This window comes from Podarcis gaigeae (genome assembly GCF_964106915.1).
Source record: "Podarcis gaigeae genome assembly, chromosome: 8".
NCBI lineage: Eukaryota > Metazoa > Chordata > Lepidosauria > Squamata > Lacertidae > Podarcis > Podarcis gaigeae.
The window spans coordinates 74491501-74514596 of record NC_139684.1 but is presented as its reverse complement, the minus strand read 5'-3'; the positions used below and the strand labels follow the sequence as shown (position 1 = coordinate 74514596).

Sequence of the window (23096 nt, the reverse complement as noted above, 5' to 3'; positions counted from 1 at the left end):
CTTCTGGAGGGCCGAGTTTGGAGATGCCTGGAAATCAATTGTTATCGTGCCTGGGGGCTCCTACCAGCAGGACCTGCTGAGCTGAGGGCTGAGGACGAAGAAAGTTCATGCAACTGGAGTCCTGCCAGCCGGACCTCAGGTCTGCAACAGGCAGGTGGGTTTCAAGGTCACGCTCCTTGCTTTCAGTGAAACTGGTGCAGTTTTTAAAACGGAAGGCAAAACAAAACACCTTTCTCTGTAAGGAACTTTGCCCTGTGCTCAATTTGCAAATAAAACAGGAACTGAACCAAGCAAAAGAGATTACTGTCAGAAAGAGCGTCATAAGCCTACTGGAGTCTCTCTCTCTATTCTCTTGTCCCTTGCAAGCAGATGCCCCTGGAATGTTCAAGCTGTCCAGGTAAGTGGTTTGTTTGTTTCATTTACAGCCCACCATTTCCTCCAAGGAGCTCAAGACAGCATACATGGTTCCCCTCCCCCTTTCATCCCCTCAACAACCCTGCGAGGTAGACAAGGTTGAGAGGCAGCACCTAGAGCACGGTCCCCCAGTGAGCTTTGTGGCTGAGTGGGGACTTGAACCCTGGTTTCCCGGGTTCCTAATAATCCGGCACTCTAACCACTGCCTGCCCAGTGGAACACTCTCCCATCAGATGTCAATGAGATAAATAACTGTGCAACTTTTAGAAGATGCCTGAAGGCAGCCCTGCATGGGGACGTTCTTAACCTTGGATGTTTTATTATATTTTTATAATTGGGTAACAATTGGCAGAGCAGACTGCAAGGTGCAATGGTGCCACCCCAAATTCCTACCTCGACTGGAAGGGGATTTGGGCAGGCGAAGGTGCAGCAGGGTTTCCTCTTTCGTTTGCATTCAGAGTTAGGGATGTCATGGTCTGTCCAACCCCATCTTTTTCAACCCATCCAAAATTCAGCCAAAATTCAGCCGCACATATCTGAAGAAGCAGATATGTCACCTTCACCCAGACCATTGGTTGTGTGGGCATCTTCTTGCCTGTTGCATTGCTGTTCTTGCTGCTGTTTTGATACTGTCTTTATTGGTTAGTTTCATGGTTTTGCCTCATGATGCCAATATGCCTCATGCCTGTTTTAGTTGTGGCACTTTTAAATTCTGCTCTGGCAGTGCTTTTTCTCTGGCTGTACTCAGTACTGACACCTTTTTTTCCCCTAGAAAAAAAACAAGACATCCACTGGTTAAAAATGTGGCACTGACTGCAACATCTTCATGGTGAGTATCGGTACTGTTTTCCCCCCGAAGAAAAGCGCTGTTCTGGGACCGTTCAGTGAAGGTCAGGTTTAAGATGGGCCAGCAGGGGTGGGTGGGGGAATTCCTTAAGCCATCCAAGTCAGAAGTGATGGTAAGGAATATGCTGAGTCATGTGTAGAAGGTAAAGGTAAAGGGACCCCTGACCATTAGGTCCAGTCGTGACCGACTCTGGGGTTGTGGTGCTCATCTCGCTTTTATTGGCCAAGGGAGCTGGTGTACAGCTTCTGGGTCATGTGGCCAGCATGATTAAGCCACTTCTGGAGAACCAGAGCAGCACACAGAAATGCTGTTTACCTTCTCGCCGGAGCAGTACCTATTTATCTACTTGCACTTTGACATGCTTTCGAACTGCTAGGTTGGGTGGAGCAGGGAGCGATGGGAGCTCACCCCGTCACGAGGATTCAAACCACCAACCTTCTGATCAGCAAGTCTTAGGCTCTGTGGTTTAACCCACAGCGCCACCCACGTCCCGTGTAGAAGGTAACACCCTGCAAATGTTTGATTGGTCCCCACTCCTGGACATCATGTGTATTCAAATGAAGAATTAGCAGGCATGAGCTTGGCACTTAGGCTGTCCCCATTGTGTGAAGCTGGCGGCAGACAGTTGTCATCCTGGGCCTAAGAGGGGAGCCAACATGACTGCTCAAATAGTTCACTTTTTCCAGGATGATGCGGAACCATTAGTGAGCACACTTTGGGTTTGGACAGTCCACCAGCTATAAATCTACCTAACAGTAACCTTATCACAACATATTTTTCTCAGTGCTCACAGACTGACCATTTAACTATCTGTTCTTGGACCTTTTCAGGTATTGACATCAAGCTGGCAGGTTGGTAGTTATCTGTCTTCTTTTTTCCCTTTTTTGACGATGAGGACAACATTTGCCTGCCTCCAGTCTGCAGGGACCTCACTTGTTCTCTAAGAATTCTCAAAGATTATAGACAGAGGCTCTGAGAATATACCCACAAGCTCCTTTGGTTCCCTTGGGTGCAGCTCATCAGGCCCTGGAGATTTGAATTCTTTTAAAATAGCTCAGTGTTCACTTACTACCTCCTTTCCTATCTTGGGCTGCAGCTTCTTCCTTACATTGTTTATGCTGTTATTGCCAGGTTGGGTGCTGCTAACCCTCCAACATTTCTCTGATGAAAATAGGGACATCCCATTCCATAAGGATAATTTTACTATTTATACCCACACATCTTACTAGGTTGCCCCAGCCACTCTGGGCAGCTTCCAACACATATAAAAACATAATAAAACATTAAACGTTAAAACAAACTTCCTTATACAGGATTGCCTTCAAACAGCTTGGGGGTTAGATAACTCCATACCCTCCAACATTTCTCCAATGAAAATAGGGACATCCTAAGGAAAAGCGGGACATTCCGGGATCAAATCAGAAACCAGGATGACTTCTCTAAATCAGGGACGTCCCTGGAAAATAGGGACATTTGGAGGGTCTGGAAGGCAGATGCAAAGTACAGTATTTTTCGCTCTATAAGACGCACCAGACCACAAGATACACCTAGTTTTTGGAGGAGGAAAACAAGAAAAAAAATATTCTGAATCTCAGAAGCCAGAACAGCAAGAGGGATCGCTACGCAGTGAAAGCAGCAATCCCTCTTGCAGTTCTGGCTTCTGGATAGCTGTGCAGCCTGCATTCACTCCATAAGACGCACACACATTTCCCCTTACTTTTTTTGGGAGGGGGGGGAGTGAGTCTTATAGAGCAAAAAATACAGTAGATGTTGAGCAGTTTCCTCTGTCGCCCAGCAGCATTTCTCTGTCTTCTCCACACCGAGGATCTACTAATTTGCTTGTTCTTCCTCTTTCTTTGAACATAGCCAAATAAACCTTTTAATACTATTTTTAACCTCTCTTGCAAGCCTGGCCTCATTCTGGACTTTCCCCCTCCTGACCTCCCTGCAGCTGTTGGCTGCTTCAGTATACTCTTCCTTTGTGATTCCTCCTTTCTTCCATTTCTTATACATCCCCTTCTTAAATCTCAGCTTCTTATGCATTACCTTTAAATCAGACTTGGACCAGACCGCCCTTCAAAGAGTGGACTGTGTAAAGTAGGACACATGCTGACCCATTGGTGGACCACGGCACATGACCGGAAAGTTGGTCAACATTGGATGAGTTGTGGCTTCTCTTTATCCCTGTGTAGAAATCTCAAGGGTCACCTCACCGCTTTCCCCACAGTTGCCCACCCTGTTGTCTCAAGCAGGGGACATCAGGTAGGTCCAATTAGACCACCTCCAGTATTTGGACGCAGGGCTCTCTCTTGTGGGCTTGCTGAGCCAGGCCTGGTGGCCTTTGTTCTGAGCTTTGTCAGAGGCATTTTGAAGCAGCAAGAGCTGCATTATGAAACCAGATTTGAGACAGGATTTGCATGCCTATCTTGCAATTTCCATCCAGTCACAAGGCTTCCTCAATGGTCACACCATCCTTTCACCAAGGTAAGTCCAATCCGCGTGCAGACACGTTGTGCCATTGCCTCAAAACTGAATTTCCCACTTTCATCTTTGCCTTTAACTCATGTCTGGGGGCACATCTATGCTATCAGTTTAAAATTGTTTTAACCGCCCTGGTTTCCTCGAAGAAACCAGGTGACTGCAGTTTCCTAGGCTGGGTGTGTGGAGATAAGCACTTGCACCACAGCCATGCAATTCTCTGCACAGAGCTATGGTTCCCAAGAACCGCAAGAGAGCCAGTGTGGTGTAGTGGTTAAGAGTGGTAGACTCGTAATCTAATGAACCGGGTTTGCGTCTCCACTCCTCCACATGCAGCTGCTGGGTGAACCTGGGCTAGGCACACTTCTCTCAGTCCCACTCACCTCACAGAGTGTTTGTTGTGGGGGAGGAAGGGAAAGGAGAATGTTGGCCACTTTGAGACTCTTTAGGGTAGTGATGTCAAATCCAAACTACTCCTCCTCCTCTTCCTCCTCCTCCTCCTCCTCCTCCTCTTCGTCTTCTTCTTCTTCACAAGTGTAGCATGCCAAAATCCTTCTATGCTGTTTCTTTTCCACAACCAAGGCAAGTGGGATGGAATGGTTTTTCTTGCCTGCTTCGAAATGGCATTTGGACTATCCTGCCCCCTCTTTCCCTCCCACTCCCAGTTGGGCCAGCCCACCCATAAGGTGGGGAGAGGTAGCTGCCTTGGGCGCAGGTGGCATCTCCCCTTGGGCACCTCACCACCTCTGCTGCTGGTGCAGAAATGGTTCCAGAAGCAGTGCCAGCTTTTGGCAAGATCTCGCTGGAAGCTGCCACCATGCAACCCAGGCAGGGGAGACTGTGGTGGTGGTGCTGGAGAGCCCACGGAGGCACTGCCTCTTTGGCTCCTGCCTCCCCAAATTAACATACCGTAAAGTTCTGGTGCTCTTAATTCAGGAGGTGGTTGCAGCTAGCAACCCACTGGACTAATCCATGGTGGATTTAATTCTGATGGTAAATTCTTAGATGCCCATTTAAGCTGTAATTCTCAGCAACTTGGATTCAGAGGCATGATGCCTTCAACAGTGGCAACTGAATATCCCCCATCGTGGCTAGCAGCCTCTCCTCCATGAATTTGTTGAATTCTCTTTTAAAGCCGTCTATGCTAGCAGACAGTGCTTCTTTCTGTGGCAGTGAGTTCCATAGTTCAGTTATGCACCACATTCTTTTATCTGCTCTGAATCTTCCAACATTCGGCTGCATTGGATGTTCCTGAAGAATGGTGTTATGAGGGAGAGCTGTCCATTTATTCCCATCAACTGCTTCCAGATACTTGCTGCCTGGGACACAAGCCTATGGCACATATTTGCATGTGGCAATTTGCGTCTTGGGTTAGTCACACTTCTCTGAAGTCTCTCAGCCTCACTCACCTCACAGAGTGGTTGTTGTGGTGGAGGAAGGGAAAGGAGATTGTTAGCCGCTTTGAGACTCCTTAGGGTAGTGATAAAGCGGGATATCAAATCCAAAACTCCTCCTCTTCTTCTTCTTCTTCTTGCATGTGCGTGGGGTTTTTTTATGGCTAGATGCCTCTGAGCCAACTGAGATGGCTAGTGGCTGGAAGTTCCCAAGCATGGCACTTTTGCAGTGTGTGTGTGTGTGTGTGTGTGTGTGTGTGTGTGTGTGTGAGCAAACCTTTCTAAAGGGTCAGGAGAACCAGGATTTGACAGTGCCCCAAATTTAGAGGGAAGAGCATTAGTGAAAGTGGCCAGGGTTACTGCTTTGAATTTAATTTTCTTTAAATCTCTTCTCCCCCCCCCCCAGCTTATTGCATTAATATTCCAATCCTCCCTCTGCAAAGAGTTTAAGGCTGGCAAACATGTTTCTCTGCTCTGACCTATTTTATCCTCACAACAACCCTTCGTTATTGGTTAGATAGAAAGACTGGCCTGAGAACAACCAGCAAACATCATGGCTGAGCAGGAGATTTGAACCAACATCCTAACCCATGGGTAGGCAAACTAAGGCCTGGGGGCCGGATCCGGACCAATCACCTTCTAAATCCGGCCCACTAATGGTCTGGGAATCAGTGTGTTTTTACATGAGTAGAATGTGTCCTTTTATTTAAAATGCATCTCAGGGTTATTTGTGGGGCATAGGAATTCATTCTTCTTCTTTTTTCAAAATATACTCTGCCCCCCCCACAAGGTCTGAGGGACAGAGTACCGGCTCCCTGCTGAAAAAGTTTACTGACCCCTGTCCTAACCAATACACCACATTGGGTTCTACTATATTTTATCCACTCAGGGTGAAGCTAATGTCAAGCTTCAGTTGTGATATCTTGAGATTTCATATATGATAGAAGGGGGAAATGCCTGAGAAAGCTATCTCCCCCCACCTCTCCTCCTCCTGCTTGCACAAGACGTTTTGCAGAGACTTCTGCTTTTCTGGTTCCTGTCTATTATTTCCCCTTCTGTATTTAGCAGAATTCTCATCGAGGGTCAGGACCACAGGCGGAAAGACAGAGGCAACTAGGAGGTGCATCTCTCGCTGCAAGTCGAAACGGACAGGTCAGGAGAAATTCTGGGTCTGGACAGGGAATTGTAGTGTGTAACACCATACATTCAAAGCACATCCCCCTGCCCGCCAAAATACTGTGAATGGTCCTTTTTTTTTTGAAGCTGCTCTGAATTGTAAGAGGCAAGCTACCATTCCTTGGGGCAGAAAATGTGCTTAAGATGTGTTTTAAAGGCATGGTGCATACACCGTCCAAAATGTCTTGGTTGTCTTTACTTTGAACCCCACCCAAAGCGGTAATGGTTCACAAGAAGAGGTTCAGTAAGCAGATGTTTGGGAGGTTCTTTTGAGGGTTGGGGAGCAGAGCCAACCCTACTATTGGGCAGGATGAGGGAGCTGCTTCAGGCGGAAAGCTGATTTAAGGTGTTGCATCAAAATAACTTGCCTTGCTTTTGGTACTATGTACGTGTGTGTGTGTGTGTGTGTGTGTGTGTGTGTGTGTCTGTGTGTGCCATTTCCTGCTCCACCTCAAGCACCAAAATGTCTTGGGCTTGCCCTGGTTTTGAAGAAGGCTTTTTCTCTCTCTTTCTCTCTTTCCCAATCTCAGAGAAAGGAGCAAAAGAGACTGTTTTCCCCCAGGGCGAATACTGAAGAACAAAACACAGCCAAGAGTGGGAAGGTTCTGGGAGGGGTCGTTCTCTTGTTTCTTGCATTTATTATGCAGGTGCAACAACACACAACAAAGAGCTCATCCAGACTAGCATTTGCACTGTGTTTCTAGGCTCAGGTCTTTGCTTTCAAGCTCCCTGCCAGAGTACTCCCCCTGGTTTCTCTCAGCGTCTCATTTCCCCTGTCTTTAGTTCTCCACATTTCCACATCATTGAGGGCTTATCCTCCCCTTCAAGCTGCTATTTGCCTCACAAGGGTGACAAATAGCAACCAGAGATGAGGAATTTCATCTGTGGAAACAACATGGAGGGAGACAGAGGGAAGCAACATGGAGGGGGACAGCTGCCTTTCCTTGTTGATGCTGGGGTCCCCATCTATTTCAGGGGACCCTATCGACTGTTGTGAAACAGAGATCTCCTGGATCACTTGTCATTTGGCTGTTGGATGAAGAGATTAGTTAAATATGAGCTCTTTGAGTATGTCTAGAGATGTGGTTTAAAATGTTCATTGGCATTGAAACGGTGCATCCTGACTGAATAGCTCCTGGATCCTGAACGGAATCAAGCTTTTCTGGGTCAATCTGGAATTGGTCCAGAGCTGGTCAGGGTAGCCCTGGATCACCCGGGAGGGGGGCAGTTGTGTTCTTCTTCCTCTTCAGTCTTCTCCTTCTTCCTCACTCATCGCTGTCCAAAAAAACACAAACAAGCAGATGCACTTGGCTCTTCAGCTTGGATTCCAAAGCGACTGGCTCCACTCAGTGTGTGTGTGTGTGTGTGTGTGTGTGTGTGTACACCAGTACGGAGACTCCCTCAGGGCTCCCACAACCCCTCATGAAAATGCTTCCTGAGCTCATATGCTAGTAGAGGGCAGGATCAGAGAATCAAGTGGTCCGCCACTGGGCCTGGTGCCTGGTGCCAGCTCCCCACAGAGCACGTTCTTGGGGAATCCTGCCATTTTCCATTCTGTGGACATGACCAGCGTAGCTGTCACTGAGACAGGAGCGCAAGCTTGCTGGGAATGTTAGAAATGGGGAAACTGAGGCTGGGGCTGGTGGCCCTTGCGAGCCTGGCGTCTGAGCTCATGCTAGACTGTGGCATTGGAATGAGAGACTTTGTGGCTAATGTTGCTTCCACATTTTGATTCTTTCTGAAACTATGGGTTCTGAGTATCTTCCCTGCTTCAGCCAGCGCTGCTCACTTAGTGCCTCATGCTTCTCTTCTCTTCTTTCTTTGCCCCAGAGCTCCAGCCTCAGAAAGAAGTCTCCAGTTTAAAAAAGATGCCAAGAGGCAGAAGGACAATACAACTCATGAACCTTCCCTGGGGGATGAAGAACCCAGCCTCATCAATGGCGATGCTGACACTGTTGATCCTTGCCTTTCTCTGCAAAGGTAGATCTGGTTCACAACAACACTGGGGAACCTTCAGCCTTTCCAGATATTGTTATACTCTAGATGTTATCGACCCCAGCCAGCAAAGCCCACCCTCAAGGAAGGTCCCTCAACTTTTGAAGGCTCACATTTTCTCCACCCTTGGTGTACAGAAATGAGAAAATGTGTTCTTCTGAGTGTTGCTTCCTAAGAGGGAAGGACCAAGGCTGAGTTTGGAAAGTGAATGTTTGTGATGAAAGGGCTGGTGCTGTGCTGTTTTTATTGTAATTTTCTGTATATTTTAAAGTGTGTGTTTGGTGTGTATATAGTGTCAGGGAACTGCCATCGGAGCCAAAGGTGGTGGTAAGGCTCCCCAATGACGCTGGAGAGGGAACCAGCAAGGAGAGAGGGAGAGCTTCTGCTGGGGAAGGAAATAGACATGACGCCAGGGAGAAAGGGGAGGCTGAGGGAGCTTCGGAGGGAAGGCTCCAGGACTGTTCCAGCGAGACCAGCGGGGAGAGCACAGGACCTCCCCTTGGGACGCCCACTCTGCGCAGAAAGCTTCCGCGCAGGGAAGCTAGGCGACGACTTGGTGTCAAAGAACTTTTATGTTGGAGGAAATTCAGGAAACGCCCACTGACAGATTCTGCCAGTGATTGAGACAGTCACGGAGTACTGACTGTCCAGCCAGGGGAAAGTTTAAACCAAACTACTCAGCTTGGATGGGACGCAGGTGGCGCTGTGGGTTAAAGCCTCAGCGCCTAGGACTTGCTGATTGAAAGGTCGGCGGTTCGAATCCCTGCGGCAGGGTGCGCTCCCACTGCTCGGTCCCAGCGCCTGCCAACCTAGCAGTTCGAAAGCACCTCCGGGTGCAAGTAGATAAATAGGGACCGCTTACCAGCGGGAAGGTAAACGGCGTTTCCGTGTGCGGCTCTGGCTCGCCAGAGCAGCGATGTCACGCTGGCCACGTGACCCAGAAGTGTCTCCGGACAGTGCTGGCCCCTGGCCTCTTAAGTGAGATGGGCGCACAACCCCAGAGTCTGTCAAGACTGGCCCGTACGGGCAGGGGTACCTTTACCTTTACTCAGCTTGGAGCACTTTGCGCCTTACGCACAAGCAACCCCAAACCCCATTACATATAGCTTTCATGTTTTATTTATTTAAATTGCAGTGGTACCTCGGGTTATGCTTCAGGTTACATACGCTTCAGGTTACAGACTCCGCTAACCCAAAAATAGTGCTTCAGGTTAAGAATTTTGCCTCTGGATGAGAACAGAAATAGTGCTCTGGTGGCGCGGCGACAGTGGGAGGCCTCCTTAGCTAAAGTGGTACTTCAGGTTAAGAACAGTTTCAGGTTAAGAACGGACCGCCAGAACGAATTACGGTAAGTACTTAACCTGAGGTACCACTGTATTGGTTTTTTAAAAAACGTTTTTAGCTGTTCTTATTTTTATCTCTATGCCACCATGAGTCCCTGTCAGGAAAAAGTTGGAGAATGAATGAATGAAGAATTGCAAAAAAACCACCCCAAGTTAAACCCGAGCATCTCCACAAACTGGGAGAGGTTCCTGTCTGGGACACTGGAAAGGGACCACCCATCAGAGTAAAACTAGATGGACCAGTGGATGGACTCAACATAAGGCAGCTTCTGATCAGGTCCAGGTTTTGGGTGGTCCTTGAACAAGACACCCTCCACGCATGCCCCTTCCTCACTGCAGGAGCTCCAGAGGGTTCTTATCATTGATAAGGGCTCTTGACAGACACCCAACCATGCCACCTCTTGAGGCCAGCCCTGCTTCCTATGTTCCTCCTAGGTTTTGCTCACTTCATGGTTTAATTTAAGAGTGAAGAATTTGAAAACTTGGAAATGATGAGTCCTGAGTACAAATGGCAGGAAGAGCTCCAGTGTGAGGCCCAAGGAGCACCGGAATAACCCGGGTTCAGGGTCCTTGGTCAGGGGGCTTGAGAGCACCTTCCTCCTTTTGACCAAGAGTGTGTGTGGCACCTGCTAGACACTCACACCTGAATGTCCTCCTCCTTCTTGCCCTGGCCCAGGAAACGCTTCCCCCTGAGGTCCTGCTACTGTGGTTGGTGGTTGGGAAGTCCTGGGACTGGAGACCCACCACAATCCCCAGGCACTGCTGCTCCAGACAACCCTTGATGTTTTGGTGCTGTTGACTGTGCAGAATGTTCTTCTCGAGGTGTACAGTATTCTGGCAAGAGGGTCAGCTGCAAAACTGGTCTTCGCTAAGCATCAGCCCACAAACCAGTGAACTCCTTCCTTCTTTCCTTTGGCAGGTCTGCGGAGTCAGCTCCCGGTATATGATCTTAAAGCACTAAAGGATGTCTCCATGCAAAGAGGTCTCTGCGTTCACATTCCCTGCAACTTCACTTATCCCACTTCTCAGTATTCTGGGGAATTATACGTCTACTGGATTAAGAACGATCATGCTAGGTCCTATATTCGCAACAAGTGGCACGCAAATGCTGGTAGTGTTGTTGCCAGTAGTGACAAGTATCAAAGCATTGCCTCATTTGCTGGGAATCGTTTCCAGTTGACTGGAAATCCATCAGAAGGTGACTGTTCCTTTAGCATCAATGATGTTAAGTTTGAGGATGACGGGCAGTACTATTTTCGAATTGAGAAAGGACTGATCTTAAAATTCAGCTATTCTCATTATATTTTACCTCGTGTTTCTGTGACAGGTAAGAGGTTTCCTACTTCTTTATTTGCTCCCTCATTCCCTGTTTTGTGCTCTTTCGTGCTGTAAAGGGGGGAAAGGCTCTGCCTACAAATATCCCTGGATCTCTGGACGTTATGCTGATGCGAAAGGGACAGGAGATACAAGTGCTCCACGCTTCCTGTTCCTCTCCATTGTTGTAACACCAAAATTAGATCATTTGCATCTCCAAATGTCTGAATATTTTACACAGCTCACTAGAGGGAAGAACTCTCTCGTGGATTCTATGCTGACAGTCTGGAGAAACAGGAAACTGGAGGCATTTTCTCCTTCACTTCCAGCTGCATCCCATCACCTGCTTCTTCTCCTTCTCCCAGCATCTCTCCACAGCTTCCTCAATGGCAGGAGAAGCAGAGAGGTATTCTTTTGCCACCTTTGAAATCAGCCTCAGTGAAAATCTGGAACATTGTCCTAACCCACTGCACCCTGAATTCTGGGACCAGAGGGTGCTTTGGGTGGGGGACATTTATTTTGTTCATGGGCCTCATTCCAGGGGCCACATGCAAGTGGTGGGCAAGGCCAGAAGCACACATGGATGGAGCCTCAAGCAAATGTGGGCAGAGCAACAGGTGTACCTCTTATCTTGTTCAGGCCTCAAACTCAGGTCACTTTCCCATAGCTGACTGGTTTTAAGGTGAGTGCATGTTGAATGGTTTCTTTAAATGTAAAGGTTCATCATTGTTCCACCCAATGTGTATGTCTTTAAGGGGCCAGAGCAAGGGCCAGAGCAAGATAATGAGACCCAGTCTTGCAGCTGTGAAACATAGCAGGTGCTGCTGAGTTGTATTGATTAAGCTGTGTCAGCAATTGGGTGTAGTATATAAGGAGCAGCACCTAGCTCTTCCATTACCCTGGGGGATGGGTTGGTGGTTGGGTCTGTTTTGTTGTTGATGTATTTAGTGTAAATGGAGTTTTTGTTTTTGTAATTAAAACCTTGTTTAAGTACTTTTTGAGTCCCTTTTTAATGCATGGTCTCCCCAGCAAGCTCTCTGCAGCACTACCATACTGCAAATAGCCAACAGTGCAGAGTGGGTTGAGGCACAGGGCTAAAATTAGGGGTACTTTGCTCCTCCCCTGTTTCTCCTGCTGCTGTCTGCACAGAGCTAAGCCTTGATTTGGCTTAGCATGGAGGTGGAGAACCTTCCCCTTGTTGTTGTGGGGCAGTGGTTTTACAGGAGATTAAGCCTCTGCTTAATGTCTGAGCCCCAAACAAACCATGAGCAGTTAGCTAAAAAGCAAGCCTATGCTACAGCTCATGGTTTCTTTTGGAGAGAAACAAATCATGAACCTGAGTTTAGATCAGTGGTTTCCAATTAGGGGTCTGTGGAATACACACAGGGGCTCCGCTGCCCCATCCCTTGCCTTTCCCCCAACTCATTTTTTGTCATTTTTGCATCGTATTTCACAAATTTTATGGTCTGTTTTAGCACTCTTTGATTTCAAGGCACCACCAAATTCGCACGATGATCTCAGCCGATAACACTACTGATCTGAGCTGCCTTCCCTCACACCGAGGGAGACTAGGGCAGCCGATCACCGCCTTCTCCTCATGCTGATGGAGAACAGGGCAGCTGACTGCTCTCACTTCAAGGAATTGTGGCACTACCTTCCCCTGGCACTGACTCAGAGCAGCTTTTCTTAGTCAGCAGGAAAGCAGCAGCAGCAGCCACAGTGGATGTGCTGCTTCACTGGCTGTGCCCCCCCTGATTGTGGCTTGATGCACCCCACCCCCTCCCACTCAAACCATGTAATGGGGGTGACTCCGCTTCCTCTCCTCCCCCCCAGCCATCCAATCTCTGCGGCTGCTCCTTCCCTCATCCCTATGCCCAATCTCCAATTTCAGACATTGTGATATATCAGAACATTGTGATTTTTAGCTGCTGATATATCACAATGTTGAATAGCAGATATCTCTCAGCCCTAGTCTGTTTTTTTTTTAGTATGCCTAAAATCCTTTGCTTATTAAAGGCTACCCCACATTTTGTTCAAAAAATTGCTTTGCAGAGGTAACTACCATAGAGCTATCAAAATGTTCAAAAGTAGGGGGGCTGGGGCTTGGCTTTTGGAAAACAGGGCGTCCTTGTTGTTGTTGTTGTTGTTGTTGTTGTTGTTTAGTTGTTTAGTCGTGTCCGACTCTTTGTGACCCCATGGACCAGAGCACGCCAGGCACTCCTGTCTTCCACTGCCTCCCGCAGTTTGGTCAAACTCATGCAGGTAGCTTTGAGAACACTGTCCAACCATCTCGTCCTCTGTTGTCCCCTTCTCCTTGTGCCCTCCATCTTTCCCAATATCAGGGTCTTTTCCAGAGAGTCTTCTCTTCTCATGAGGTGGCCGAAGTATTGGAGCCTTAGCTTCAGGATCTGTCCTTCCAGTGAGCACTCAGGGCTGATTTCCTTAGTAATTAGTTAATTGGGAACCACTGGTTTAGATTAACATTCTGCCAAACCATGGCTTAGCTCTTGGCAACATGGCAGGAGCAAAACACCTTTGATTTGAGTCCCCTGCACCAACACAGTGTGCATTCACCTTCAAACAATAGTTCAGTTAGGGCTAAGGTGATATGCAAGCCAGGCTTGTGTTGGCTACATGGCATTCAGGTAAATGTCAGCTGTTTCTACATGGTCATCCACCTCTTTCCATACAGACAAGCTAGACTCATTATCACAGTTCAGCAACCCATTCCTGGAAGAAGGTGTATGCATGGACGGGGTGGGGAGTGTGGACAGGGGAGTTCTGGATTTGTTCCATGTCTCCTAGGTGGAATCTATACACATATAAAAGAACGCTAAGGAAATGTTTGTTTGTTTTTTTTAAAAAAATCCACTGAATTTTCCATGGCTCACCATTACCATCTAGTGCCACATTTCTATATATCACTTTGCAACACACTTGAAACATTTTATTTGCAACAGCATAGCTGAGCCCCTAGAAATTGCCCTCTCCAAGCTCCTCACCCCACAGCAAAAGATATGCAGACCTGCTTCCTATTCCCCTGTATGCAAGTGAGCAGTTTGGGTGGGTGGCCATTTGCTCCAGAAAAAATAGTTCAAGGGTTAAGTGACCCCTCCTCAGCCTGTGCTCTTCTTTTGATGAAAGACAGATCCCTCCTGTGGCTGCTGCATTAAAGGTGTCATTTCCCCCCTCTTCCTGTGTCTCCCAAATCACATCTGGCTTCATCCTCCAATTTCAGGATCTTGAGTATCAAACATCATGTTCAGCAGCATAGAGGCAGCCATCAAGATTTCTCCCTCTCCAGGCTGAGTCCACAATGGGCAGAAACATTGACCAACATTGGTAGAGAAAGCAGACCATTGCATGGGGAATCAGTCTACTAAGGGAGAGACACAAAGCTATTGTTGAAGGACAAACGAAAGAATGGCAGGATTTGCCACAAAGTGGGGGGTAAAGTAGTGCTGGTGACCACCCATAATTCAGGACTCCTGTGTCCTGTTCCCTAGTTACTTTAGTCTGTGAATTTTCTTCTGATCCCATCCTGGGGACTTTTGTTTTCTCAGAGCTGACAGAGAAGCCAAAAATCCTGAACTCTTCGGAGGTGGTTTTGGGGAAGAGCGTCACGCTCATCTGCCAGGCGCCAGGGACCTGCCCATGGAAGGAATCATGGAGCCAGCCTCAGATCTCATGGAGTAATTTGCCAGGAACACCAACTACACAGAACCATCAGCATAGCAATGGGAGCTGGACCTTTGCTTCTGGCTTCACCTTCACACCTACTTTGCAGGATCAAGGAAGAGCCATCACTTGCCGTGTCTATTACCCTGCGGTTAGGAGAACAGTTGTGAATACACTCTCTCTTGAAGTGGTCTGTGAGTAGCTCCCATAGCTCAGTACTGCTTCCCCCTCCCATGAACAGCCAACAGTTCTTTCTAGCCCATGCAAGCTAATTTACTCCTTTCATGCTCCCCTCACTGTTTTCTTATGTTTCAGACCCACCTCAGGACATCGGAATCACAAGGCCTGGACACCCTGGTGAGATACAAAACTCTTAAGTGTTTTTGCACACCCCCATCCTCACTGAGCTCCGCTGGACAACCAATAGCTGCTTCGGGATCTCAGAGTGGGGATTGTGCAGGAGGAAGGGTTTTAGAGATGGCTGGGAGTTAGGGCAGAGCCCAGGATGGTGGTTTGGAGGAGAGTTGAAGACAAACTGGACGGTAACAGGGAGGAGCTGGGCTCACTGGGTCTTTCCAGAAGCCATGCCATGCCATGCACACATCCTTGCACCTGAACCAAAATTCACTCCCCACCGTAGCACCCTTCCGGCTCTTGACCTGGGTCTCCTCTTTTAATTGCCATGGGGTTTCTGTTTGATGGGACTGTTCTATTGCATATTTCAATTGTGGGTGTTTATATTTTAATGTTTGTGTAATTGGCTTTTGTACTTCGTAAGCCATTTAGAATCAAATGTTGGCATTAAGTTGTGTATTAAAGTGGAATGAGAAGGAAAAGAAATGGGCCCAAGTTTTCCCAGTGGAAGGCAAAACAGGGGATATTATTATTTTTTCTCTTGCCAGTTGAACTTGCAGAGAAATGAAGGGATTATCTCTCTTTTTGCAAAACTATGGCCCAAAGCTGTCTTGAACCAATTATAATTAATAATCGTTGTAAAGATTTGAATCCCCACTTCTGCAGACCTGGTGTCAACCATCCTTCTTCAAAATACACAATAACACCTCAGCACTGAATGAGGATTCCTTAGCATCAGGCATCCCAGGACCAATTGTGATCTAATTGCATTTCTCTTACAGATTTCTCCGCGCAGAAAGAAAAGCTGGTGGTCCAAGAAGGTGACACCGTCAGCCTGCTTTGTGAAGCTCAGGGCAAACCTATTCCCTCCGTGACATGGATGAAGAAGAACAAGCCCCTAAAGAACCATATGCAGGGCAGTAAAGAAACTCTTCAACTGTCCAACATTAAGTCAGAGGATACTGGGATGTATCAATGTCAGGCAGAGAATCTACATGGCTCAATCAGGAAGAATATTTCAGTGATTGTGCAATGTAAGAGATGGGGAGTGGGAAGTTCCTTGGGGGCATTAACCTGGGAAACTCCATTGTATGCTAAGTGGCTTGACTGCAACTAATACCAGCATGCTTCCACTAAGGGGACCTCTGCAAATGTACACGGCTGTGGCTGCATTGCACAGTGTGTCAGCCCAGTAGTGTAAGATGCAGCTTTTGACAGCTTCATCACAAGTTCAGGAGCCCCATGATGAGCTTACATATTTGCAGAAGCTTTCTAAGAAGTTAGTTTCAGGATGTATAAGTGCAGCCCCAGGGGCAAAACCACAAATTCAGGTCACTGAACATAACCCTTGTCTGAAATCTGTGGGAGTATCCTCATTCACCAGGAGAGGGCACATTTATGCAACCTCTCATCAGAATGACAGCTCTCTAATATTAAAAACAAAAGCCAAACTTAGAAGCTTTTTGTTCACATATCTGTCCTGCCCATAAAGCAGGATGTGTAGGATGTGGCTCTGATGTTTTGTAAGAAAAGGTCTGCGTGGACAATGGAGGAGAATGGCTGGATGTCCCTCTCCCACCTGCCCATCTTTTGTTGCTTCAAGACCTTTTCGTCTAATGAGCATCTCATGAAGGAATATCCCCAGGTGGCAACGGTCTCACTGTTTGCTACCTGGAGATGCAGAACATAGTTCCTTTGCTTAGCCAATGAAAAGGCTCCCATCAGGATGCTGCTTGTGGGGACCTAAGTCGTTTTGCAAAGTAATTTCTCTTCCCCCTCTTAGGTACTATGTGATAGCCTCATAGGTGGGCCTTGTGTTTAGCTGTTGGGGTGTTGCACAACCCAATACTCTGATATTCATTTGGCATACCGAGAATCTGCATTGTCTTTTTTATGATCAATTTTCTGGTCATCATGGTGTGTTTGTGTGTGTATACAGTGCTTTTTTCTAAAAAAATATGTTTAGGGGTACAGTGGTAACTTGGGTTAAGAACTTAATTCGTTCTGGAGGTCTGTTCTTAACCTGAAACTGTTCTTAACCTGAAGCATCACTTTAGCTAATGGGGCCTCCTGTTGCTGCTGCACTACCACTGCACAATTTCTGTTCTCATCCTGAAGCAAAATTCTTAACCTGAGGTAATGTTTCTGGGCTAGTGGAGTCTGTAACCTGAAGCATATGTAACTTGAAGCATATGTAACCTGATGTACCACTGTACTCTCTTTTTCCTACTCATATTGAAATACTGCCAAACTTAGATTCACAAAATGTTTAGGGTATGCATCCCCCTGCATCCCCCCAGAAAACCCCCCACTGTGTGTTTGTGTGTGTGTAGCTTAGAAAAGGATTTATGCCCTTCTTCTTTCTCTATTCCCCTCTGTTTCCTTTTTCAAAAAATGCAATAATCTGATTAGCAATGACGACGCTAATAGGAACAGAATAAAGTAAACATTTGACAAGCAGAATGTCACCCGCTAAGTTTTACTCCGAGTAGATCCATTGAAATCAATGGACTTTAGGCATGTTCATTCATGTCAATGAGTCTACTCTGTGACAGATTAGCAATGGGATACAACCCCAAATGCACCAAGATTATGGACAATGGAGGGCAGACCTGGATCCGACCTGGTAAAAGACGCAGCCTAGATTGCAGTCACAAAACTGCAATGTTTTTGTGTCAAAATATGGTGCTTTTTCATCTTGCTCTGTCTGCTCTGTGTACACTGGGCAGGGGAAGGGCACTTTCCTGGACGGTCATTGCTGACCCTACCTTTCCAGCGGACAGTACAGTACAAGCTGATTCATTGGGGCGAATGGGGCACTGACCCACCAACCTCAGTCCACCCTTAGACAGCCCCTACTTGCTGCCTTCTTACTTACAACCAGCTTCAGGAGTGGTCCAGGCTGCCAGCTTTCTCCTCCTTGGTCTCCATTTTACCCTTCTAGAGCTCAGCAGGGCAGACAAGAATAGCGATATAACTGGATTTAGCTGGCTCTACCTGTCTCTGGCTCCACCTCTCATTGCTTCTGGATCTGCTTGCCATTGGTGGTCTCCCTCCCTTCCAGCTAGCCAGTCCCAATGCCATCAGGAGGCCCTTTCTTGCACAGCAACGGGCCTCTCATTCACCCATGTAAAGGCTCTTCTCTTGTTGATTCAACATTGATATGTCTGTTCCAGATCGCCCAAGGACAATGATGTTCACTGTCACCCATGCACACAGGAGGGACCCAGCACTAGCTCGAGGTACCAGAGAGTTTTAGGGTGCAAAAGTCAGCGCACAGATCCTTTCTCCTCTGGAGGATAAGGCTGGCTTCAGCGGGGCAGCTGCTGTTTCACAGACATGACGGCCCTTTCCTGTGATTACAGGTTGCCCCAGGGAAGTAGCCAGTGGCTCCCAGTTGACGGTTCAGGAAGGCAACTTATTGCGGCTGCTCTGCAAGGCCGATAGCAACCCTGCAGCCACTACGAGCTGGTTCAAGGAAGGCAGGGCCTTGGAGAAGCTGCCAGATGACTGGCTGGAGCTGGTCAATGTGAAAGCAGAGGATCAGGGTGACTACAGGTGCCAGGCTCAGAATGCCATAGCTTCTGCTGAGGGATTCCTCCACCTCCTTGTGGAATGTGAGTGAGGGAGTCAGGGTTTGGGTCAACCACTGGGACTCCCTGCTGCAGGGGAACTGTTAAGGGTGCTGATCTCCCATGCTACAGGACACCCCTTGTCCTCTGCTGGGCTGCATTTGAGGTTCAGTGTGAAAACACCAAGTGAGATTTACATCCCACCCAAATAGCTGCCTAGAGTAGTGTTCCTATTAGGGAGGCCAACTCCCTTTTTCATTAAAGGGTTCCCGAGCCTCTAATAGCAGCATGGGCAGAAGAAACCAATTCGGTGCCTCTTTTGCTATTGTTGCTGCCCCGTGACTGGAAAAGCCCAGGCTGCATTGTTTTCTCCCACGAGAGGTGGTGGACTCTTCTTCCTTGGAGGCTGGGCGGCCCTCTGTCATGGCTGCTTTAGTTGAGATTCTTGCATTGCAGGGGGTTGGACTAGATGACCCTTTCTGTCCCTGCCAACTCTAAGATTCTATGAGACACAGCTCTTAAGTTCTTGTAAACCATTCCTGTAAATTCTGTTTTTATTTTCAAACTGGACACAAGGGGGAAAGAAACTCCTTGCCTTCTGAATCCAAGCCGAAGCAGGATTTTACCTTATTCAACAGAGTAGGGAACTAGGGTGGCAGCAGTGTCTGCTACCGGGTGCCTCTAGTGGATGAATTGTGGTATTGCAGCTGGTGCAGTCATTAGCTAGATCGGAATGTGTTCTTCACCTTGGCTACTTGGTTCTCTGCAGATGCCCCCAAGCTCAGCAAAACTCCCCAGAAAAACACTACCTGTTGGCGTAAGGACAATGGCATCCTCTGCAACTGTTCCCTGCACTCCAGGCCTCCACCTCAGATCCATTGGCAACTGGGCGGGATGACTGTAGCTGAGAACACCACCACGGCAGACCTGAAAGTCTCTTCCTCAGTCCAGAAGAATGAGGTCACCAGCTCCCTAATTTGGACAGGTAGCCCGGATGGCGACCTCAGCATCATCTGTCTTGGGAACAATTCTCTGGGAGTCTACACCATGCAATTCCTCCTTAGTTCCTTGAAAACAGGTGAGACTCCACTAGATTGAGAAATCCTGACTTTTGCACCCTGATTCTAAAGTACATTTAATTACAAGTGAACCTCATTTATTTCTGTAGATCGGGGATTGCCAGGATGGTGTCTCCACCCATTTCACCCTTACTGAAAAATGATGCCAATTAAAACTAGCATCTTAATTTTTGACTTTATTTTACCTGTTTGTGTTAAACCACCTGGAGATGTTTAAAATGAGCAGCAAATGATGATCATTGTCATCATCATCATCATCTGCTTTTGGGAAATGAAGGAAGGAAGGAGGGTGGGGACCAGGATTCCTGATTTCCAATCCCAGTTTTCTTTGAGATCTTGGTTTATCATTGTAGGCGCAGGAAGCCATTCAGCACTGCTCCTCTCTGGGCTGTGTGGGGCTTTGCTGGCAGCGGTTGTCTTCCTGCTCTGCCTGGGCCTAATCAAGTGAGTTTATCCTTTTCTGATCTCCCTCCCTCCACCTGGTTCTCAACAGTAGTCCACAGTTCTACTGGCCTGACCATTGAAACCACTTTCTGGCAGGCAACTTGTGTCAAACCTGAGAAGTCAAGCCTGGACAGCTCAGTTGGTTAGAGTTTGGGAAGGAATGGGAGATGCAAAGTTATTGTGGGGACGGATGACAGGAGATGACTGAGAATGAAACCAAAGCCATTAGGTTGTGTCCAACTAAGTTCTACTCAGTGGACCACTGAAATGAATGAACCAAAGTTGATCATATTGGTTGACTTTCAACAGGTCTACTCTGAGTAGGACCAGCACTGCCTACAAGAAGATAGGAGTTTTGATGAGGGCTGTAGATGAAGAGAGAAAAAGACCTGCATGCAGGTCTTCTAATCACAGGGGTGTATGAGAATCTTACCATGTTCTGGCCATTTTAATCTTAGGTTTTATAAGAAGAGGAAAGCAACTCCGAAAGCGGCCATCCCAGAGGCTATGGATTCTCCTAATTATGTAAACTCTGCCAATGGAGGGCAGCAGAGAGCCAACAAATTCAGCCTGATCTATAGCAACATTTTACCTCAGGTATGCATCCCATGTAGCTTTGCTGTTCTGCAACCTTTTAGGCCTTCTGAGGTAAGTATTTATTTTATTTTATTTTTGGAGGGGGTGCTTCAACACAGAGAGCAGGTGCACAAGATGTTTAAGTGCTTTACAGGTATGTTGCAAACGGGAGCCTTTCTCACAACATCTCTCTTCCCTTTCAGGGTCAAAGATCACCCCATATTGGCACACCTAAAGCAGCTGGAGAGAGGACCCCGAAACCCAGGCAGACCCCCAGACCTCCCAGTCCGAGGGTTGAGGAACCAGATGAGGTTCACTATACAACCGTGGCATTCAAAAGCAAGGGACCTCCACCCCCAGTGGAGGATTCAGTGGAATATTCAGAAATCAGACGGGAATAAAAAACAACAACATCTTGTTTCTCAACAGGAGAACAATCCCATCATGTTGGAAGGGGCTTATTTGACTGACAAGAGGAGCTGGGTATGAAAGTGAGCTGGACTTCAAGAATAAGCAAACTGGATTTAGTGTCCACCAAGTAAATTGTCTGGACAGGAGAAGCATTAGATATGCCGGATATGGAAAGGGTCTTCCATTTTAGTAAATCTGGTGTTGTTTCTTTGTTTTTACGCCAGGAAGGAGGAACCAGAAGAAGGCAATGGTAGTGGACATAGTTAACCAACTTACTCTGAACGAGGTAGACATCATCAGCTGTCAACTACCTGCCTTTTTGTCTGTGAACATCTTCCCTCCCCAAAGTGATTGGCTGGACTGTTGTGGTGTGGTGTCAAGGAATGTTTCCTGCTCAGTAGGAAAAAACAGCACACCATCTTCTAAAGCAGCCTTCAGCAATCTGGTACCCTCTAGATGTTTTGAACTGCAGCTTCCATCATCTGCCAGGACACATGGCCAATGGTCAAGGATGTTGGGACTTGTAGTCCAAAACATCTAGAGCGCAGCAAGTTGGGTAAAGTTGTTCTAAAGATTTTGTTTGAAAAGATTATTTGGGGGGGGGGGGGAGCCTACGTTGTACAGCTCTATTTTTAAAAAAGTATTTCCAGTACATCTCACTAACTCTTTCTTGCTCTGTGGCTCTTATTTATTTATTTGACGTGCTTGTATCCTGCCTTAATAAGGAGAAATAATTAACATGCTTTGTGCTTCTGTACAACAGCTGCCCTTTCTCTATTTAGGGTGGTCATCTCAATAGCCCTTTCCATACCCCCAAAAGCATTTTGCAGATTTCTTCCCATGTAGCCATGGAACATTAGGTAAATAGGAAACTTCCACACAAAGCGCTGCTGAAAAAAATGGAAAGCCCCGAGTCTGCCGCTGGTTGCATTCTCTCACACACTTGCCTCAGGCTCAGTTTCTTTTGCTGGAGGGGCAGAATGCTTCTAGTAGATTCTGGAATATGTATCCCCCCCCTTGTAGAGCTCAAGGTTCATTTGCTGGTATTCAATAATTTAAAAATATTTTTAAAAAATCTTTTACACATGTGGTATACACACATGTCTCTGTATTTATGAATATGTTGTTCTCTTCCCCAAGCTGTTGGGGATCATAAATCTGATTCAGGCTCTCTTTATGGCAGTGACTCCTTAGATAGACTTTCCCTCCCTCGACCTTTCATTTCCTGTCTCATCCTATCTCCTCTAAGTGCTGCAGTGACATTTCTTCCTGAATGTACCGACTACTCCCTCAAACAGAACTTGGCAAAGATTAAGCTTCTTAACCTTTTCCTGCCATTACCGTGAGCCCCTTAGAGATAACACTGCCATTTTGACTCTGTCCTCTGCCATCTCTCAGGCAAGCAGTTTTGGGGGCTACTCTTTTTGAGGACTGTGAGAAATGGGGTGCACAAAAGCAGAGTGATGGGTATGCATCGGGGAAGGGGAGAGAAGGATAATCTGGGGAAACACTTGAGGTGGTTGCATGTGATATGGTACTAGGGTAAAGTGGCGCGCTTGTTCCACTGGCAAAATATTTTGTGCCAGCAGAGCATCATTGTGCAAGAGAATGCTCAAGCTGGTAACTTTGCCACGCAATAAATTGTATTATCTGTTGCACAACAAGTTTACATTAGTGCCCCTTCTCTGCCATATTCCTCTCCTGCACAAAATTAAAACTTGCCCTCTCATCTGCTAGCACAAGATTCCTTGCACTAGTGAACAGAGAACATTGTCCGCAGTCCTTGGTTTACCAGGTCCTAGGTTGTCATGATGCACACACAACAATTTCAGAGCATGTTGCATTGTCTGGACTTGTGGGTGTGCAATTCAACACCATAGGGCTCTAAAACCTCCCACCAAATAGGGGGTGTAGGGGGAAAAATAGTGTGACTCAACAACTTACAGATGTTGCTGGATTCAGGGTCCCATCAGAAGTGATGGGAGCTTGCATCCAACAACATCTGGAGGGCCAAAGGTTCC

At 47.2% G+C, this 23096-nt stretch overlaps 1 protein-coding gene across 7 annotated transcripts; it reads left to right on the top strand.

Moving 5' to 3' along the window:
- Window positions 1–315: 315 nt before the first annotated feature.
- LOC310851402 (sialic acid-binding Ig-like lectin 5) lies at window positions 316–22250 on the top strand. 7 transcript variants are annotated; one of them, XM_083753762.1, is made up of 13 exons: window positions 316–391; window positions 1187–1243; window positions 8140–8289; window positions 10567–10974; window positions 14525–14833; window positions 14955–14996; window positions 15776–16027; window positions 18170–18235; window positions 18359–18610; window positions 19335–19643; window positions 19998–20088; window positions 20547–20685; window positions 20868–22250. In XM_083753762.1, exons 3-13 carry the CDS (start codon window positions 8178–8180, stop codon window positions 21063–21065), a joined length of 2178 nt encoding a protein of 725 aa, XP_083609888.1. In that variant the 5' UTR covers window positions 316–391; window positions 1187–1243; window positions 8140–8177; the 3' UTR covers window positions 21066–22250. The 7 variants fall into 7 exon arrangements, with proteins under 7 accessions (XP_083609888.1, XP_083609886.1, XP_083609887.1 ...); XM_083753760.1 differs by lacking the exon at window positions 1187–1243 and adding an exon at window positions 6202–6285 and having other exon boundaries at window positions 355–397; XM_083753761.1 differs by lacking the exon at window positions 316–391 and adding an exon at window positions 6202–6285 and having other exon boundaries at window positions 1225–1243.
- Window positions 22251–23096: the final 846 nt, after the last annotated feature.